Raw genomic sequence first — 20,079 nt, forward strand, 5'->3', positions numbered from 1 at the left:
ATCAAGGTGGAGTGAGTGGGGGCTTTGACATGAGTTTTCCCATGGATGGTCTTAACTACCTAGCCTACCTTTTGATGGTCTTAACTACCTAGAATGGTCAAGGGGAATCAAACTATACATAATAGCCAGGGGAAAGGTAGGCTATATTAATGGTAAAACTAAAGAACCAAAGTCTCAGGGGGTAGAGCATGATAGGTGGGATCAGGAAAACAGCATGGTGATGTCATGGCTGTTAGTCTATGTTGCCTCCAGTCAGGAAGACCTTCATGTGGGCTGAAACAGCCATTAAGATTTGGGAGCACGCAAAATCTACCTATTCAGAGCAACGCCATTATGTCAAAATATACCAGTTGCAAGCTGCCTCCTCTACTTGTAAGTAGGGGGAGAGGACCCTCTCAGCCTACTATTCAGATTTGACCTCAATTTGGAAAGAGCTAGATCACTATTAGAACATTAATTGGAAGTGTGAAGCTGATGCTAAGGCCTACAAGTCTCTGGTTTCCCAACAATAGGTCTTTGCCTTCCTCTTGGGGTTGAACCTTGTATATAGTCCCTCAGAGTTCAGATATTAGGAAGTAAAGATCTTCCTTCAATACAAGAAGTGTATGCTCTAGTATAATCCGAAGAGAGTAGGCGAAATGTGATGAATAGCTCCAAGGGGGAGCAGATTGCCTTAGTGGCTAAAGGGAGTATGGATGTAGGAAGCAATAATTCCTTTAAGAATGGTGACTTCCAGAAGACAGTGAATGATAAGGATAAGCTATGGTGTACTCATTGCCAGAAGGCCAGACATACTCGAGATACTTGTTGGGACCTCCATGGAAAGCCAAAGTGGGCCCAGAAGTTGAGTAAGAAATCATATCGAATAAGAAGTCGGGACAGCAGAGTCAGAAAAAGTTTAATACAGCAAACTTGGCATCTCAGGAGCCTCAATCATCTATTGCTATTAACTAGGACTGCCCATCCGTTGCCGATCCCCGGGAAGATATCATTAATTCTTTCTGTGACCACTTGGATCTATATGGGAGAGCAATCCGCTAGATGGATTCTGATCCTCCTGCCTCGACTTCGTTTGCATCAAGTCCAGGTAATGGTAATCTTGCCATAGCCTTCCATGCGTCTTCCCATTCACCTGATTCCCCTTGGATAATTGACTCTGGAGCTTCAAACCATATGATGGGTAAGTGAAATTGTTTTCAATCCTATCAACTTTTATCTAGTAGGGACAAAGTGAGATTAGCTTATGGTTCTTTTTCCACTATAGCTGGTCAAGGAACCATAACCCTTCCTTTTGGTCTTACCCTTTCTAATGTATTATGATGCGACACAATCTGGCTGCTCCTAGCTGGAGGTGATTTGGCTTCCAGTAGACAACGGAGTTGGCTGATCTGCACAGAGAGAATTAGAGAACCTGGGGGTGCTTACCCGACGAGGTTACTCCAATGCTTAAGTCAGTAATTCGCGAGCTGAAGGTAGTTTAGAAAGCAAGAGAGCTAGTAAGCAGAGATTACGCATACCTTTGTCCCTTGGAGGGTTGGGGTTTTTATATACTGGAGTCCTCGCGGGTTTTTCGGAGTTGTTCCGGGATTATTGCTATGATGAGGCCCGTTTCCATATTAGCAGGAGATAACACCGATAAGGCTTATCGCTTCTGCCCGATTTGGACGGGGGAGATAAGGCTAGCTGTTACGAGGTGTGATCCCATAAAGCGTGGAATCTGGTGGCGGGATCTTCGGGATCGTCGTGCATAGGTCGCTCAATATTACCCGGGCTCATGATCACAATGAGCTCGCTATTTTTGAGGAGCAGCTCACGGAAGGGCTGCGCTTCCCACTCCATCCTTTCCTGATAGTAGTTAAGTTTTACAACATCATCATTGGCACCATTTCTCTGTTCCACTCCTACGGCCGACCTCTAACTCTGGATGTCTTCAGCTCGATCTGTGCGATCAAGCGAAACTCGGCCTGTCTGCGCGGGGACGTCAGACAGAGATACTATATCTCTCCCAGGCCTAGATTCAAAATCTTGCACGGTTGTCCGAACAAGGTTCCGACCTGGAAAAGGCGATACTTCATCACTTGTAACCTGGAAGGGTGGTCTTTCCCAATCCATTGGAGGGTGGCTACTCAGGACCTCGGGGTGAGTTTGGACGGAAAGACCAGGGCGATGATCAACTCATGGAGGGACCTCGGGCTTGAAATGAAAAACTTCTTGGCCGAGGACGCGCTGGTGCAAGCTGGTTTGAGCCCTCCCGGTAGGTTTCCTTTCGGATATTTGCTTAAAATACCCTTTAAGTTTTTTGACTAACTGTTTGTTTTTTGAAATTACAATGCCAGAGGTCGATGCGGAGAACCTCCTGAGGAGCTCCCAGAAGGGGAAGAAGCGGAAGGCCGCGAAGAGGCCTCGCCGGGAAGCCGAGCCTTCAAACTCTGGACCAACCGAGGTCCTGGCAGTGGAGCCGATCTCCACCGAGCCCCCTAGGGAGGAGGCCCGAGCTGCACACCCCGAGGTGGTCGTAGAGGAGGGCCGCGAAGAGGAAGCTCATCCTCAGAAACCTATCAGCTTCGGAGGAGCCCGTTGCCGAGCCAGAGAAAGCATCACAAACCATGTGCTCGCGGTGCGCAAGAGCCGGGATGCCGTCTTTCCGAGCGAGGTCGCGCAATGGGCTGACATGCCTCTGAACCGGCACTTGGAACTAGCCTCTAGCCACTGCATGGTGGTAAGTATTCGGCCTTTAGCTACACTCTTCTCTATTTTTTTTTTTTTTTACTTACCTCGATTTTCTTTTGATAGGTCAACTTCACCCTTCATGCATTGGCCTGCCAGTCCGCGATCCACTCAAAGGAGGCTCGGGACGCCAAGGTGGAGGTACGAAAGCTCCATCGCGAGCTGGACCTAGTCGGGGCAAGGTACTTCGGGCTAAAAAGGGAACCGAGTGCCAGAAACAGCTGATCCTGGACCAGGAAGGACGGATCTCCACGTTGACGGAGGAGAACGCAAAACAGAAGGAGCTGATCTCAACAATGACCGAGGAGAAGGAACGACTTCAACGAGAAGTTGAAAACCTTGAAGCAATGATCTAGGAACGAACTCAGATCTTCGAGACTGCCATCCAGGAGGCACGGGAAGAAGAGAGGAACCAGGCCGTTGAGTGCTTCAAGGAGTCCTCGGAGTTCCGTGCTCTCCAGGTAGAATATGGCTCAAGCTCCTACCGCTCCGGGTTCAAGTTGTGTAGGTATTTGGTCCGGTAAAATTTCCCCGATCTCGACCTCGGTGCCATCACGATGTCAGGCTTAGCCCCTGGAGTGGCCAAGGCAGCGGACGAGGAGCCCGACTCGTCAGAGGAGGAGAGCGATGACGAGATCGAAGTGGTGGACCCTTCAGATAAGGCTAGCAGTCCTTCTGCGTGATTCTGCTCTTTCTTCTTTTTTCCCTCTTTTTGAATTATGGATGTACACCCCGAAGCTATTGAGCTCGGGTGATAATGAGATCTTTGTACTCAATCTTTTCATCAATGAAATACGAACTTTTTGATTAATCTTTGCGTAAAAATATTCTAAGTGTGAGTGACTCCTGATCTGGGCAGCAAATGTATAGGTTACCCGAATTGTCGAGCTACCGAGTTGGACAATAAGGATAACCAAAAACAAAAATTTTTCTAAGTGGGGATTACCCTGAATTGCCTGCCCAGACTACTAATCGGAGTAACTTCACGTAATGTACACCGAGGTGAGCGGCATTACGGGGTATATACCAGACTTGTCCACGCGCGGGCTACTCATTTAGATGTCGGTTGTCCCTAACGGGCTCAACCTATTGTTATATGCCGAAGCGGGCAAGACATCGTAGGGCTTATACCCGAGCTGTCTATGCCTTAGGCATTAGAAGTACCTTGCCTATGCCGAAGAGGCGACTAGGACTTATATGCCCATGCCGGCAACTGGGACTTATATGGTGACGAGTCCGTCAACTCTATACTTTGGCCCTTAGGCCCTGGGGGCAACTTATTGTCCACCCTCCTTGATCTTGCCCATGCCGGGGAGGCGACTGGGGCTTATATGATGCCGAGGCCTTTTATTAGCTCGGCACTTTCAGTCTTTAGACTTCTGGGAGTGACTTACAGTCCACTCTCCAGTTAGACGATCACAGGTAGTATTGCCTTAGGTTGCTGACGTTCCATGCCCGAGGCACCTGTTTTCCTTCTACAATTTCGAGCTCGTACGTACCTTCCCCCCAAGCACCCGATTTACTCGGTAGGGTCCTTCCCAATTCGGTCCGAGCTTACCAACACCGGGCTCAGGCACCATGACTTTGCGAAGAACCAGGTCTCCAACGCGGAAGTTCCGCTTCTCGACCCTGGCGTTATAGTACCAAGCCACTCTCTACTGGTAGGCCGCGGTCTGGATGTATGCGAGGTCCCGTACCTCTTCTACTAGGTCGAGGTTGGTGCGTAGCTCGTCATCGTTTGTCTCTTCGTCGTATGCCTCCATGCGTAGCGTAGGCACCTCGATCTCGGTTGGGATTACTGCCTTCGTGCCGTAGGTGAGGTTAAAGGGGGTTTCTCCCGTGGCAGTCTTCACAGTGGTTCGATAAGCCCATAGTACATTGGGCAGCTCATCTACCCATAATCCTTTAGCTCGGGCTAAGCGTGCTTTCAGTCCACGGAGGATGGCCTTGTTTGTGACTTTCGCTTGACCATTTGCTTGAGGGTGTGCCACCGAGGTGAAATTCTGTTGTATCTCCATTTGGTTGCACCAGTTCTGAAACTTGATGTCCTCGAACTGCTTGCCGTTGTCAGAGATAAGCACTCGAGGTAGCCCGAAGCAGCATACTATGCTCCTCCAAAAGAAGTTCTGCACGGTTCGTGCTGTGATCGTCGCAAGAGGTTCAACCTCTACCCACTTTGTGAAATAGTCCATTGCTACCACTAAGAATCTCCTCTGTCCTATCGCTGGCGGGAACGGTCCAAGGATGTCGATTCCCCACTACGCGAAGGGCCATGGGCTAATGAGATACTTCAGGTAAGCAGCGGGCTGGTGGTGGACGTTGGCGTGCCTTTGACACTTGTCGCATCTTTTGACAAGCTCAAGCGTATCTGCCTTCATCGTTGTCCAGTAGTAACCCTGTTGTAGCGCTTTCTGGGCGAGAGCCCTGCCTCCCAAGTGTCCGCCACACAGACCTTCATGAGTGTCGCGGAGAACAAGCTCAGCTTCTGAGGGTCGCAAGCAACGCACATAGGGGAACATGTAGGATCTTTGGTACAGCCGTCTGTTTATTATGACATACCTGGCTGCCTGTCGCTCTACCCTTCTAGCCGCGTTGCCATCTGCAGGGAGGGTCCCGTGAAGCAGGTAGCTCACGGGTGGATCGATCCAGCTTGGCTCTGCTTGTACAACAGGAGCGACCTCTTCTGCCCCCCCCCCCCCCGAGAATGCTAGGTCGAGGCAAGTTCTCTATGTACACGGTCCTCATGGTGTTGTCGCTTGTGCTGGCTAACCGGGACAAGGCTCGGCCTCAGCATTCTCGGATCTCGGGATCTGCCTGATGAAGTAAGACTGGAAATTGCGCAGAGCCTCTTCGACTTTGGCTAAGTAGGCGACCATGGCTGGCTCGCGAGCTTCTTAATCACCGGTAACCTGGTTGACCACGAGCTGGGAGTCACTACATATAACGAGGTGCTTGGCTCTTACTTCGTTCGCTAGAGCAAGTCCGGCTATCAATGCTTCGTAATCCGCCTCGTTATTGGACGCGATGAACTCGAACCGAAGTGCATACTCCAGCTTCACCTTGCTTGGCCCGTATAGAATGATACCAGCTCCGCTATCTTGCTGATTTGACGAGCCGTCCACATGGAGGACCCAAGGCTCCTCATCCCAGGTTGGTGTTCCTCTGACCGGGGGAGGTGCCGCACTGGTTGAAACTTCCCCTCTGTGCTCGGGCTCAATCGATTCAGGAACTGCAGTGCCGAAGGTACATTCCGCGACAAAGTCGGCTAAGGCTTGGGCCTTGATAGCTGTTCGAGGCTCGTACTGGATGTCGTATTCGCTGAGTTCAATGGCCCACTTCGTCAATCTACCGGAGACTTTGAACTTGAGCAAGACTTGCCTCAGAGGTCTGTTGGTGAGGATGATGACGGTATGGGCTTGGAAGTACGGTCGAAGCTTCCGAGCTGCGGTGACTAGTGCGTACGCCAGCTTTTCGATCTCCGGATACCTTGTTTCTGCATCCTGCAAAACTTTACTAACATAGTAGATGGGTCATTGAACCCGATCTACTTCTTTTATTAGTACCGAGCTGACTACCTCGTCAATCGCGAAGAGGTACAACTTCAAAATATCTCCCTCCTCGGGTCGGGTTAAAACAGGGATACTAGTTAGGTACTTTTTGAGCTCGTCGAAAGCAAGCTGACACTCTTTGGTCCACTCAAAGTTCTTACTCTTTTTTATTGCCTTGAAAAAAGGCAGGCAGCGATCTGCCAACTTGGACATGAAGCAGCTCAGAGCGGCTATGCGATTGTTCAACCTCTGAACCTCCTTCAATTTACGGGGCGGTCTCATATCTAGGATGGCCTTGATTTTGTCAAGGTTGGCTTCGATGCCACGTCGGTTAACGATGTAACCTAGGAATTTACCCGAGGTGACATCAAAGACACATTTATTAGGGTTTAACTTCATGTTGTATTTGCGCAAAATTTCAAAAACACAATGAAAATCTTTTATTAAATTATTTGAAAACTGAGTCTTGGCGACCATGTCGTCTACATAGCATTCTACTTTTTTGCCAATCAACGACTCAAAGAGTCGGTTTACAAGTCCTTGGAATGTTGCCCCGGCATTTTTCAGTCCAAAGGGCATGACCTTCTAACAGTACAGGCCTAGTTCGGTTATGAAGGTCGTTTTTTCTTCATCAGCAGGGTCCATCCTGATCTAGTTGTAGCCGAAGTATGCATCTAAAAAGCTCAGCAACTCGCGCCCTGAGGTCACGTCCACCAAACGATCGATCTTGGGAAGTGGGAAGCAATCCTTCAAGCAAGCTCGATTTAGGTCAGTATAATTGACGCACATGCGCCATTTCGTTGGCCTTTTTTACCAGAACGGGGTTAGCCACCCAACTCGGGTAATGGACCTCCTTGATGAAATCGGCTGCGAGAAGCTTCCCGACTTCCTCGTCGACTACTCTCCAGCGCTCCGGGGCTAAATTGCGTTTCTTCTGTCTAACGGGCCTAACTATAGGATCAGTGTTCAACTTGTGAGTTATTATTTTAGGATCTATGCCGGGCACCTCTGTCGCGAACCATGCAAACACATTTAAGTTTTCAAGTAAGAAACTTACCAGCTGAGAACGCAAAGGCTCCTCAATCGATGTGCCGATTTGGAGAGTCTTAGCTGGATCTTCTGTCGAAACGGGTATAAGGACCGTCTCTTCTATCGGTGAAGCTCGCTCCTCAGTGTACTTCGCAGGTTGCTCTAGCTCGAGGTCATTTGCTACCTTGGCTTTCCCTTTGAGGGCGGCAACATAGCATTTGTGAGACTCGACCTGGTCGCCTCGTGCTACCCCTACTCCGAAGTCCATAAGGAACTTCATGGCCAAATAATAGGTGGACACCACTGCGCGAAGAGCGTGGGTGATTGGCCGACCTATAATGGCGTTGTACGGGGAGGGAGTCGCGACTACGAGAAAAGTGTGGTCGAACCTCGCAATGCTAGGCCACGTACCGACCTCTACAAGTACTAAAACTAGTCCTAGGGGCCTGACTTCCTCTCTGCTGAAGCCTACCAGAGGAGTGTTCGTGGGCTTAATCTCGCTTTCTGGGAGCTGCAACTTGTCGAACACGTCCTTGAATAGTATGTCTGCCGAGCTTCTTGAATCGACCAGGACGCGCTTCACTTCGAAGTCGTTGATTCTTATTTTTATGACGAGCGTGTCATCATGGGGGTACTGGATCCCACGCACGTCATCTTTGGTGAAGAAGAGGGGCTCTTCTAACCTTGGCCGCTTCGAAGGATTCTGATCTTCTCTTTCTAACTCATGAGCCGATGTCTTCGCCGCGGCTGATGTGCAGCCCGCGACAATTGACCCGCCGGTGATCATATGGATTATTCCTCGAACCGGCCTTTCTTCGGGCAACTGTCTCTGTGGCTACTCACTCTGCCTGTTGTTGGATTCGGGAGCATCTCTCCCTTGCTCCCCTGCCAATCTGTTTGATTTTTATTTTCTTTTAATACAAAATTTTTGAGGTATCCGCGACAGATGAGTTCTTCGATCTCATCGCGGAGGTTTTTACAATTCTCGGTGCTATGACTGTGGTCCCTGTGAAAGTGACAATATACATTTCTATTTCTAGTATTTGGATCCCCTCTCATCCGAGGTGGCCACTTCACATAGGAGGCGTCCTTGATCACCATAAGAATTTCGCCTTGTTTTGCATTCAAGGGCGTGTAGTTCGTCCTTTCAACTGGAGGAGTTCGGAAAGGCTGATCCAATTTACTTCCTCCTCTAGCTAGTTCATCCTTCTTCCGCTTATTATCCCCGTTGGTTGAGGTTTCACCTTCTCTTTTCCTCTTTTCTGGTGGATTCTCGCTTTTTTTGTTCATCTCTTCTTTTGTTCCGATGAACTGGTCAGCGAGCTTGAGAAACTCAGTGGCATCTTTAGGCTTGTTGGCAACCACGTGCCACTTGAATTCTTTGTGGGTGATGCCTCTTTTTGCGGCTGTGAGTCTCATGGCAGATCTAGGTCGGGGATCTGCAAGCACGCGTCGTTGAAACGCTTGATATAACTCCGGATTGACTCTCCCTCCCTCTGGACTATGTTGAGGAGGCTTTCCTGGGACCTCGGGCACCTCTTGCTAGTGATGAAGTGCGAGGTGAAGACCTGCACGAACTGCGCCCAACTTTTAATTGTCCCGGGCGTGAGGTTTTTGTACCATGTACGAGCCACTTCCTTAAAGGTTGTGGAGAAGGCAACGCACATGCAAGGTTCATCAGCCCCGGCTAGGTGCATCAAACTCGTCGTACTTGTCCAGGGGAGGTACCTTGAAGTCTTTGGGCATCGGGACGGCCAGGAGCTCGAGGGATAAGGGAGACGACACGGAAAGGAGTGGAGTGGTCTTCACGGTTCCCAAGCTCGCCTCTTCTTTGCCTTTAGGCTATTCAGGCTGACTTTGAACTACAGCTTGGCGAGCCTTACAACGCCGCTTTTGCTGCTTCTTTACTAGCTCTGCATTAGTGCTGTTGGCTTCTGTGTTGTCAGCACTGTTCTTGTTGGGAGCTGCTCGGAGTGCTGGCGGCGGCTGCTATGGACTGAGGGACCTTGCCTAGAGTTCGCGGCCAAAATCCCGAACCGGTTTTCTACAAGCGAAACTTCGAACTGCGAAGGCCGAGGTGAAGCGGCTCTGGTGGGTTGGGTGTCTCCCGACCTATTCACTTGTTGTGAGGCGGGAGGAGTAACCTGTCTCTCCCTCCTGCCACGGGACGAGACCTGGCTCCCAAGAGGGTTCTAGATCTGAGAGGTCTCTCCCCGGTGAGGAGGGTGTTCGCTCTGGTGGCGAGGCTTGACTTGTTGTGTCGTTGGATGCCGAGGTGGAACCGGCTGCTGATTCTGTGGTAGCGGAGGAAACTGTTGTTGGTAAACATGATGTAGAACTTGTTGCTGGTACAACTGAAACTGCTGAACCTGCTGCATTTGGGCTTGCATAGCCCGCATGTGCACCAGGTCGTCAAGTTGATTTTGTCCGACCGTTGGGGGAATAACAAAAGGTTCGGCGAAGGTTGCACCCACCGTAAGAGGGAGTGGGGCAATCACCGGTGCAATGACCCGAGGCACGTTCAGTGTGGGGACCCCGTCCGCAAAAAGAGGTACGGTGAACTGTCCAATGCACACTGTTGGGACCTGAAGTTGCCCCTCGGAGACGTTCATGTCAGCGTTCTGTCCTGCGTTACTGGAAGATGCCATGGAAGCTGAATTTGGAATGCTTAGTGGAAAAAGGCTTTTTGAAGCGTTTCCTACAGACGGTGCCAAATGATGCGACGCAATCTGGCTCCTCCTAGCTGGAGGTGATTTGGCTTCCAGTAGACGACGGAGTTGGTTGATCTACATAGAGAGAATCAGAGAACCCGGGGGTGCTTACCCGGCGAGGTTACTCCGATGCTTAAGTCAGTAATTCGCAAGCTGAAGGTAGTTTAGAAAGCAAGAGAGCTAGTAAGCAAAGATTACACATACCTTTGCCCCCTGGAGGGTTGGGGTTTTTATATACTGGAGTCCTCGCGGGTTTTTCGGAGTTGTTCCGGGATTATTGCTATGATGAGGCCCGTTTCCGTATTAGCAAGAGATAACACCGATAAGGCTTATTGCTTCTGCCCGATTCGGACGGGGGAGATAAGGCTAGCTGTTACGAGGTGTGATCCCGTAAAGCGTGGAATCTGGTGGCAGGATCTTTGGGATCGTCGTGCAGAGGTCGGTCAATATTACCCGAGCTAGTGCCCTTAGGATCCGACCTGGTATGAATGCCGAAGTGCCTTGTAACCGAGGTGACCCTGATGCAACCGTGTTCCGAAGTGAACTTGCTTCAAGGTGGACTTGCCCCGAGGTGATTCGATTATTCGAGTTCGATCCGTCGCAGACTTGGTACGTCGGGATGAGCTATCGTCCTGTCAGTTAGGTCATGTTCATGTGTCCCCCTATTACTAGGTCGGGCCAAACCACCCTACATATTACATATTCCGAAATTACCTATAAACTTGTTTTCTATCAGTAGCATTACAAATTCATTAAATTGTTCAATGACCTTTTTCCCTTCTTCTTGTGTTCTACAGGATTTGGACTCAGGGAAGATGATTGGTAGAGGTCATATGGTGGATGGTCTTTACATACCAGAGAACAAAGCTAGTCTTGCAGTCATTGAGTCTATGAGTCAGTCTAGTATGAATCAAGTTTACTTATGTCATAGTCACTTGGGTCATTTATCTTTTGAGTTGCTAGAGGTCTTACTTCCGGATTTATTTAAATTAGTGTCACTGTCTGAGTTCAAATGTCAAACTTGTTAGTTGAGCAAACATTGTAGAAATCATTTTTCTTCAAAAAATAATAAATCCGATTTTCCTTTCCATATTGTTTATTCTGATGTTTGGGGCCCTGTTACTTTACCATCTGAGCTTGGTTATAAATATTTCAATACTTTTATTGATGACTATTCCACTATTCTAGGTATACACGAGTGTACCCCATGCGATCTAGGGATGAAGTACCAAAGATTGTAAAAGATTTCCAACACATGATATTCACCCAATTTCAGACAGAGATCCAAATTTTCCAATCCAACAATGCCAAAGAATACTTCCATAGTGATCTCACGGAATTCTTTGCTTCGTGTGGCTCTATCCACCATAGCTCTTGTGCAGAAACTCCTCAACAAAATGGTGTTGCAGAAAGAAAAAACTGCCATCTACTTGAAGTGGCTCGTGGGTTATTCATCCATATGAGCGTTCCATAACGTTTTTTATTGGATGTTGTGTTATATGCTACCTATCTCATCAACCATAAGCCATCCGGGTGTTAGGGTACAAGGCCCCTCGCCAACTTCTATTCCTATTTGTGTGTTTGGTTGCCGTTATTTTGTTCAAAACTTGTCCCCTACCCGTGATAAGTTTGACCCTCGTGCTCTCCCTTGTGTATTCTTGGGCTATCCCTCTTCTCAAAAAGGTTACCATTGTGTCAATCCTGTTTCACGGAAATAATATGTTTCTATGGATGTGTCTTTCTTTAAGAGTAATCATTTCTTTCCTATTTCTCCTCAAGGGGAGAATAGGGTGGAGGAGAAACAATTTCAAGTGCTACCTCCCCTACCTGACCCTCCTCTGCTCCGTGTCTTTCTCCGTTGCCGCAAGGGCTAGCCGAGTTCAAAAACTGTGGAGCAACTTGAAACGTACCACCAACATCATCAAATTCACTGGGGACAGATCCCATCCCACCAGGTGTTAGTATTCTTGTTGACATTCCTGATCCTATTGCTATTGATTCTTCTTCTACCAATGACCTTGACATCCCTATTGCACAAAGGAAAGGAGTTAGGTCTTGTACCACCAAACATCCTATCTCCCACTTTATCTCATATGAGAACATCTCATCCTCCTTTCGTGCTTTTCTCTCTTCTATTTGTTAGACAGTTTTGTATGCCCTTAGCTCCAATCAGTTTGATGTACTTATGACATTTATTGTAAATGAATTAAGTACATTTTTTATTCATGTTCCTGTGGTGTGTTTCTGTATAATACCCTTAAACCGGAAACTTATGAGACTTGTGTTGGTTTAGAACGTTCACAGCCAGTGAGTCGGTTTGGGGAGACCTATCCTGATAAGGCTGACACTGATGTGCTACCAAGTCGGTTGGGGTAGCCTGTCTCTGCCACCAGGGTGAGACGCGAGGTACATGCAGTGTAGGATTAATTGAATCTTTGAACCGGACCAGATTTCCAGTATTGCCCTGGACCTTGGAGATTGATGGGCAAAACTAGAAAGTTACACCTGACCCCTAGACTCGATTATGATACTGCACTAGGTGTTGGATTGGGTTGTCTTTGATATGCCAATCAGTGAGATCCTTAGCGGGGGTCGAAACCTGGGTATGTTGGGACAGTCTGAGAATTCATCTGAGTGGGTGATCATAGTGACAGGATCAGTCCCTTTGTCAGACAAAGGTAATGATCGGGGATGCACTCTCTCTGATGGAAACCAAGACTGCCGACAGCCGATTTCAATCGTTGAGATTTGTTTTGCAAAATATATTTTATATGAGATATAAAAGTATATATATTACGGTTTCTAAACATTTGCAAAAGGTTTTAATTCCCGGGATCCATATGAGTAGAGAGTGCAGCACTGTTCATTGCAGCCGAGGGAGAGGTCCTCTCTTGTCGGGCAATGTTTGATCATTATGGGCTGAGAGGTTAAGTGTAAGGCCATTGAGGGTAATACCTGATGGGCTAATCTTGCATTTGCCCACAGTCCCTGGGTGTTATAAGGTGGTTTGGCCCAGGGACCACTTAGGGTAAGTGTTAGGCCCATAGAGCCCATATGATGGGTTTCAGGGGCTGCACTGTCCATAACAGTGTATTCGGCCAAGCCTTGTAACAAAGGCTGGGCTGAACCCATGTGACTGATGTGTAGATCAATGTTTGGGTCCCACGCCATACAAGGAAGCCCAACTGGCAGCAATTTGGAAGGCTAAGTGAGCACATAACCTTATTGGGCCTAAAGCCCATTTCGAACTAGGCTGATTTGATCAGTTAAATAAGAGGTGAATTCTGAGATTAGATTAGCATATAGGATTGGGTCTTAACCCTATCCACTCACAGAGTCCAGATCTGAATGTGATTCAGATCTGGAAACCTCCTAATAGGATTAGGAGGGGGCTGATCTAATCTACAGATAAGATAAGGGTTTACCCTTATCACTTAAAGGGAATTCTGATCCAAATATGATTTGGATCAGCAACTCCTAATGGGATTAGGAGCTGATCCCTTTAAGCTTATAAAAGAAGGAGGGGGTGGCAGCCTTAAGGAGACATTTCATATTCACATCCTCTTTAGAGCTGAAATCACAGAAGAGAGAATTCAGCATCACTGTGCTAAATTCTTTCTTGCCGCCTCCTTCCTGCCGCCGCCATATCTGCCAATTCGATCTCCTATTCTCAGTGGGATTGATCAAGATTGGATCTTGATATCAGTCCTTTGTGAAAGGGCTGATTGGAAGTAGTGCTCACATGCCATCCAACTGATTCTTGCAAAGGATTTGATTCTTTTGAAGAGCACTGCTGATTCTGCTCCATCCTGCACTGCGCCATCTTCAGTGGGAGTAGATTTTGGTTCCTTACTTGGGCGTGAACACCTCCATTGGGAGATACTATTTCTCCGTATCAGGTATATCCCTCTCCTACTGCTTTTGTTCAGATCTGGTTCGGTTCTTGGTTCAAGATTGATCCTTGAAAAATATGATTTTTCTAAAATAAGGAATACGATTCCCAGTAGGATGGAGAGAAATTTTTGAAATGTCCCTATCTCCAAAAATCTGGTTCGGGCATCCATACGATGGATATCTCATCCCTTCACTATTGGCAATGTCCCTATCTCCAAAAATGTGGTAGAAGCTCTTTCAATGCCTAAATGGACAGATGCAATGAAAGAATAGATGGATGCCTTACATAAAAATGGTACATGGGAATTAATGGACCTTCTTGTGGGAAAGGAACCGGTAGGGTGCAAGTGGGTTTTTATAATAAAGCATAAGGCTCATGGTACAGTAGAAAGGTAAAAAGCTTGGTTGGTGGCGAAAGGGTTTACTCAACTGTATGGAGTAGACTATGTAGAGACATTTGCTCCAATTGCTAAGATGAATTCTATCAGAGTTCTTTTTTCTCTTGCTGTTAACCTTGATTGGGATCTCCACCAGTTAGATATTAAAAATGCCTTCCTGAATGGTGATCTTGAAGAAGAGGTGCACATGGTGCAAGCTCTTGGTTTTTATGCTCAAGACCAAGAAAAAAAGGTGTGTAGATTAAAGAAGTCCTTGTACGAACTAAAACAATCACTAAGAGCTTGGTTCAGGAAATTTCATCTAGTTGTACAACAGATTGGTTATAAACAGTGTCAAACTAATCATACATTATTTGTGAAAAAAGGAGAGGGAAAATTTGTAGCTTTATTATTGTATGTTGATGACATAGTGATCACAGGCGATTGGAAGGTGGAAATTCAGAGATTAAAGATGTTCCTAGCCACTCAATTTGAGGTGAAGGATCTAGGTTCCTTGAAGTATTTTCTTGGAATTGAAGTGGCCTGTTCAAAAATGGGGATCTTCATTTCTCAAAGAAAATACATCTTAGATTTATTACAAGATGCAGGAAAACTTGGAGTCAAGCTTGTTGACTCCCCCATTGATCCAAACCACAAATTAGGTGATTGTCAAGGTGAGACTATCAAGGATGTAAAACAATTCCAAAGACTTGTGGGCAGACTATTATATTTGTCTATGACACCGCCGAACATTGCTTATGTTGTGAGTGTTCTTAGCCAATTCATGCATGTTCCTAAGACTACACACTTAAAGGCAGCCAATAGAATCCTCAAGTACCTAAAGAAATTCCCAAGGGCTGGTTTATTTTACCAAAAGAATGGCCACTTGAAGGTTGATGTGTATATAGATGATGACTGGGCCAGACCAGTTGATGACAGAAAGTCTATTAGTGGGTATTGTACCTTTGTGGGAGGAAACCTAGTCATGTGGAGAAGCAAGACACAGAATGTTGTGGCGAGGTCTAGTGTTGAAGTTGTCCCATGGAGTGGCTGAAGTTCTGGATAAAGAACTTGTTGAATGAGTTGGGATTTCTTGTAGATGGCCCCATATCCTTGTATTGTGATAACAAAGCTGCCAACCCAGTACTTCATGATAAAACTAAACATATTGAAGTTGACAAGCATTTTATTAGGGAAAAAATTATAAAGGGGGAAGTGTGCACTCCATATGTCAGTTCCACAGATCAACTTGCAGACATCTTTACCAAGGGGTTACATCATTCGCGACACAATGATTTATGTGACAAGTTGGGCATGATTGATATCTATTTCCCAACTTGAGGAGGAGTGTTGAAATCAGTTTGTTTCACCTAGTTTTTTATTTATTTTTCTGTTCTTTAGTGCCGTAGGGGTACTCTTGTAATTCCTCTTATCTTTATTATTAGTTGGGTCGCCCTAATATAAAAGCTAATAGCTGGCACTGCCAGCCATATGTTTTGAATCCAATTTTTCTTCTCTCTTCTCTCTTCTTCCTTCCTCCTCTCTTCCTCTCCTTCTCTGATATCTCTAGCCTGGAAAACAGAATTCAATCGAGTTGAGCTAATACATACCTAATCAGAGATTTCCAAGAAAACTAGAGAAGAAAAGTTGGTTAGAATTCACATTTTTTGGCAATGCCTACCCAAATTCAGAGATATATTATGGCCTATGATATTATATCTTTCAGAACTATATCATGCATCTTTTTTCTGTTTAATTATTGAATGTTAACAATTATCCAATTCAATGTAAAGGAAAATGTGTAACCACATTTTATAGTATGATGATATTTTTATAAGTATTTAAAAGTATGATATATTTTCTTGTAAATGTGAAATAAATAAATATACTCTGGATAAATATATCTAGAAAAAAAAAGAAAAAAAAAACTTATATAGTAGTTAGGAATGGGCTAACCATCTAAAAGCTTATGACTTATCATCATTCCATAAAGAGCTAGATTGACACTTAAGATGCTGAATTGCTGATAATGATAAAAAGAAATATGGAAGAATAAACACCTATGAACAACACAAATCATTCAAATCATCCAATACATTAGTATACAGAAATTACTATATATTCAAATAGGAAAAGTCTCCTTCTATCTACATGGGAAGTTTTTTGGATCAGTCTATCTCATGGAAAGTTTTACCTAAATTTTCTATCATTAGAAGAAAGACACTTTTTCTAGGTCATATGTTTAAAAATTAAAACTTAAAGGTTTAATGGATAACAAAGTTTGAGAAGTTATACTAGTCACAGAGGTAGCTAGCGATGGTAATTGGGTATGTTGGCCGTGGGTTGAGCTCCAACCTACCCATTTAACACCAATCTAGATCCAAATGGTATAACTCAACCCACACCCACTCTGCACCAACCCAACCCCCACCTATTCAAATTCCATGCTTTGGAAACAATCTCTTTTACCCCTTTTGGCTTGGCCATTTAGAAAGAGGAGGAGGATCTGAACATAGACAGAGCACAAAGAAGAACTGGAAAATATAAAAGCACACACACACACACACACACAATCAATAACCATGATCTTTGTTTTATACTTTATACAAAAGGAACTTAATTGGTATCCATGACCAAACCCAAATCCACCCATTTATACTCAAACCAAATAGATTTCCCATGCACGTCTATGTGTGTGTGAGTGAGAGAGAGAGAGAGAGAGAGAGAGAGAGATCTACTTCATTTTCTAGCTGCATCATTGCATCATAGATAGCAAAACCCTCTGACTCCATCCCAACCTGTAACAATAAACACTTCCACCTCAGAAGGAACCTTATGAAGCAAATGTACCACTATTCTAGATATCTATATCACCATAAGAAAGCAATTTTAGGAGGAATAAATTCACCCAGAACCTGTAAAAGGAAACCCATGTATTGTGAATGATCAATATCACAATGCAATATTCATAGTTTTTGGACCATGAAGTACAGTACAATGTTATTCAAGTGGGTGTTGCACTCATACACCTTTTTCTATATGTTTCATGTATAAAAGAAGAAGATGCTCTGATCTAAACAGGGCAAATACATTCCCCAATATAGAATGGCACTGTGATAACTCCCTACTGTTTAGAAACTAATACATAAGCTGATATATTAACTCCATAATGTTTAGAAACTAATAATTAAGCTGATACATTCAAAACATTCTAAAACCTGGTTTATAGGTCAACAGAGAAGGAATAAACACTAGAAAACATTGACAATAAAACCAAGTCTGCATTTCGTGTCACATCAAAGATAACTTTTTTAACAACATGATTTTAAATAAAATAAGGTTCATGAGATATATTCATTGAAATAAGAAAAAAGTGTTTTAACCCACCCATGGAAAACAAATATCTTTTCATCCTTTGCAATATCTTAGGATTAGTTTCTTATATATGTTGAGCGTAGGCCTTGTTGCAACAGTTGGGTTGCTTCATTGTCACTTGGGTAACCAGGGTTTGAATATTGGAAACAGGTAAACAGCCTCTCTGTGTAACTGTAGGGGTAAGATTGCATACATCTGTCCCTCCCCAGACCCTGCACTGGTGGGAGCCTCGTGCACAGGTCTGGGTAATCAACCAACTGTGTAATGCATGATCTACGAAAATAACATCCTACAACCTTGTTTTTGGGTTGACAGAAAGGACTAAGAACTGGAAGGATGAGTAATCAACCAACTAAACTGAGCCGCCACTCATATCATATCCAAGATAATTTTTTAACAATGGGTTTTATAAATGAAACGAGGATGAAGGATCATGGTGTATGTTGATTGAAATAAAAGTGAAAAGTTTTTAATCTATGGGTCAAGTAAATATTTTAAGTTAGATATGTTATTGTTGGTAATGAGGTATATATAATGTACGATTTTATGCACCAGTGAATGTGCTGGAGATTAAGTATGAAGACTGGGAATACATTAAACATATGGATGGAGTAAGCTCCAGTTGAAATCTCTTTTTCTGATAGTAAAAAGCTCCTATGAAATAATTTCTAAATATGGCATCATATGTAGGAGTAGGACGTGAAAGGTTAGATAAGATATTATAGTAGAATGACAGAATCACTACAAGGGGGTAGACAGAGACTAACCGTTTCACCATCATCACGGGTGGTACCAGTTGAATTAATATAAATATAAATTGGTTCTTTTGGATCCATCCACTGCAGGTAAAGCAATTCTGCAATCACAAGCTCTGTGACAGCTGGAACCAACTGATAAAAATAAAAGTTAGTTTGTAACTATTGCAGGACCAAAACAATTACTATGTATTACAGTGATGGTTAAAGAAATAATACTTAAGAAACTGACTAACATGAATGAGTAACTGTGATTTCTAGCTATTCACAAAACCATGTATAGGCCCTTCTATATTGCCAAGCACATAGTTGCTAAATTAGAAATTTCACAAACAAGTGAAGAAATAATAGCAAGGACCACAACTCTATATTCTTTTGTTCTCTCTGTTGATGCATAGTTTTTTCTATCATCCACAACATCTATATTTTTTTTGTTTTCTCTGTTGATGCATAGTTTTTTGATCGTCCACAACATCTATATTTTTTTGTTCTCTCTGTTGATGCATAGTTTTTGATCATCCACAACATCTATATCATACAACAGCATCAACGATGCAAAAGAACCATGAACCAAGTCTTTCAAGTAACCAGACCTCTATTGTCAAAGTGGATAGGCCGACTAATTACTTAATTCCTCCTCCTCCTCCTTTCTAAGCTCATCTAATCTATGCTGGGAGACGACTTTCAATCAAGGCCGTTAAGAAGCGTGTTAGTAACATAATACTTACTGGCATGCCAATATAAACAATCCTCCCATGGAGAAGTAGTGATGGCAAATCTGGTGGAGGCTTCCTTGGTCTGTGTTCGTTATAAGATACAGAGCGTTCCACCTGGTTCATAAATAATGAAACTAGGAAAAGTGATGAACAAATTCTTAAAAGAAAAGGAAAAGCAATCAGCATATAAATAGGACTTCAAAAAATAACTTAATTCCACAAGAGAACAACAATCGAAACTTTTATTCAAGAAACCTCGAAACGAATAAACTTCAACATGGCAGTCATGAAATTATTCAAGAAACGGGATAAATTGCTGACGGAATCGATGAAAAGTTTCAAATAAAATGATTTAATAACCTCAATCAGCATTATAATGCGAGGCAAGACTAGGGAAAACACAAAAGCCGAGCATATATAAAGAAGAATTACAAGAAAAAGGAAAAGAAAGCCAAACCAAAGGTAATATATGGAAACAATTAACTAAATACTGAACAAATAAATTTTATGGAAGAATCAAGAAATCAAGAAATGAGGGACTCTTACCTGAGCCGGGCTTGCCATGAGCTTCGGAGAGTCGAAAAGATCCAGATATGGAGGAGTATCTGAATTTGAAGGTCGGGAGAGTAAAGACTCTGGAGAAGCTGCAGCGACTGAAGCAAGCTTGGAGAGAAAGGGGTCTCGGGGGTTCAACGGAGGCACAGGAATCTTGGCCGCACATCTGCTGTTAATGCTGCAGCAGGTCTTAAAGCTCCGTCCTTTGGAGGAGGAACAAGAAGAAGATAACGACGACGCCAAGGGCGCTTGCAGTTGCAGATACGTCGCCATTCTTGCACGAGCTCTCTACCGCTCTGTTATGAACTTCCAGTAAATCCTTCTCTGATTCTTGCTTGAGTGGTGGTGTTTTAGAAAAGCTTTGGCTTTGGTCCCTTCAGACTTTAAATCTT

The 20,079-nt window shown here is 44.7% G+C and overlaps 1 protein-coding gene across 1 annotated transcript in view; it reads right to left on the reverse strand.

Moving 5' to 3' along the window:
- Positions 1-20,079, reverse strand: part of LOC104606149 (ATP-dependent caseinolytic (Clp) protease/crotonase family protein) — a 34,377-nt gene extending 14,298 nt beyond the window's left edge. The window contains exons 1-4 of the mRNA XM_010271215.3: positions 19,679-20,079; positions 19,145-19,246; positions 18,429-18,551; positions 17,025-17,084 (exon numbers count right to left, since the gene is read on the reverse strand). Coding sequence (XP_010269517.1) covers positions 17,025-17,084; positions 18,429-18,551; positions 19,145-19,246; positions 19,679-19,960 — 567 coding nt within the window. The 5' untranslated portion in view covers positions 19,961-20,079. The remainder of the gene's footprint in view (positions 1-17,024; positions 17,085-18,428; positions 18,552-19,144; positions 19,247-19,678) is intronic.

Source organism: Nelumbo nucifera, chromosome 4 (assembly GCF_055504915.1).
Source record: "Nelumbo nucifera cultivar China Antique chromosome 4, China Antique-T2T, whole genome shotgun sequence".
Taxonomy (NCBI): Eukaryota; Viridiplantae; Streptophyta; class Magnoliopsida; order Proteales; family Nelumbonaceae; genus Nelumbo; species Nelumbo nucifera.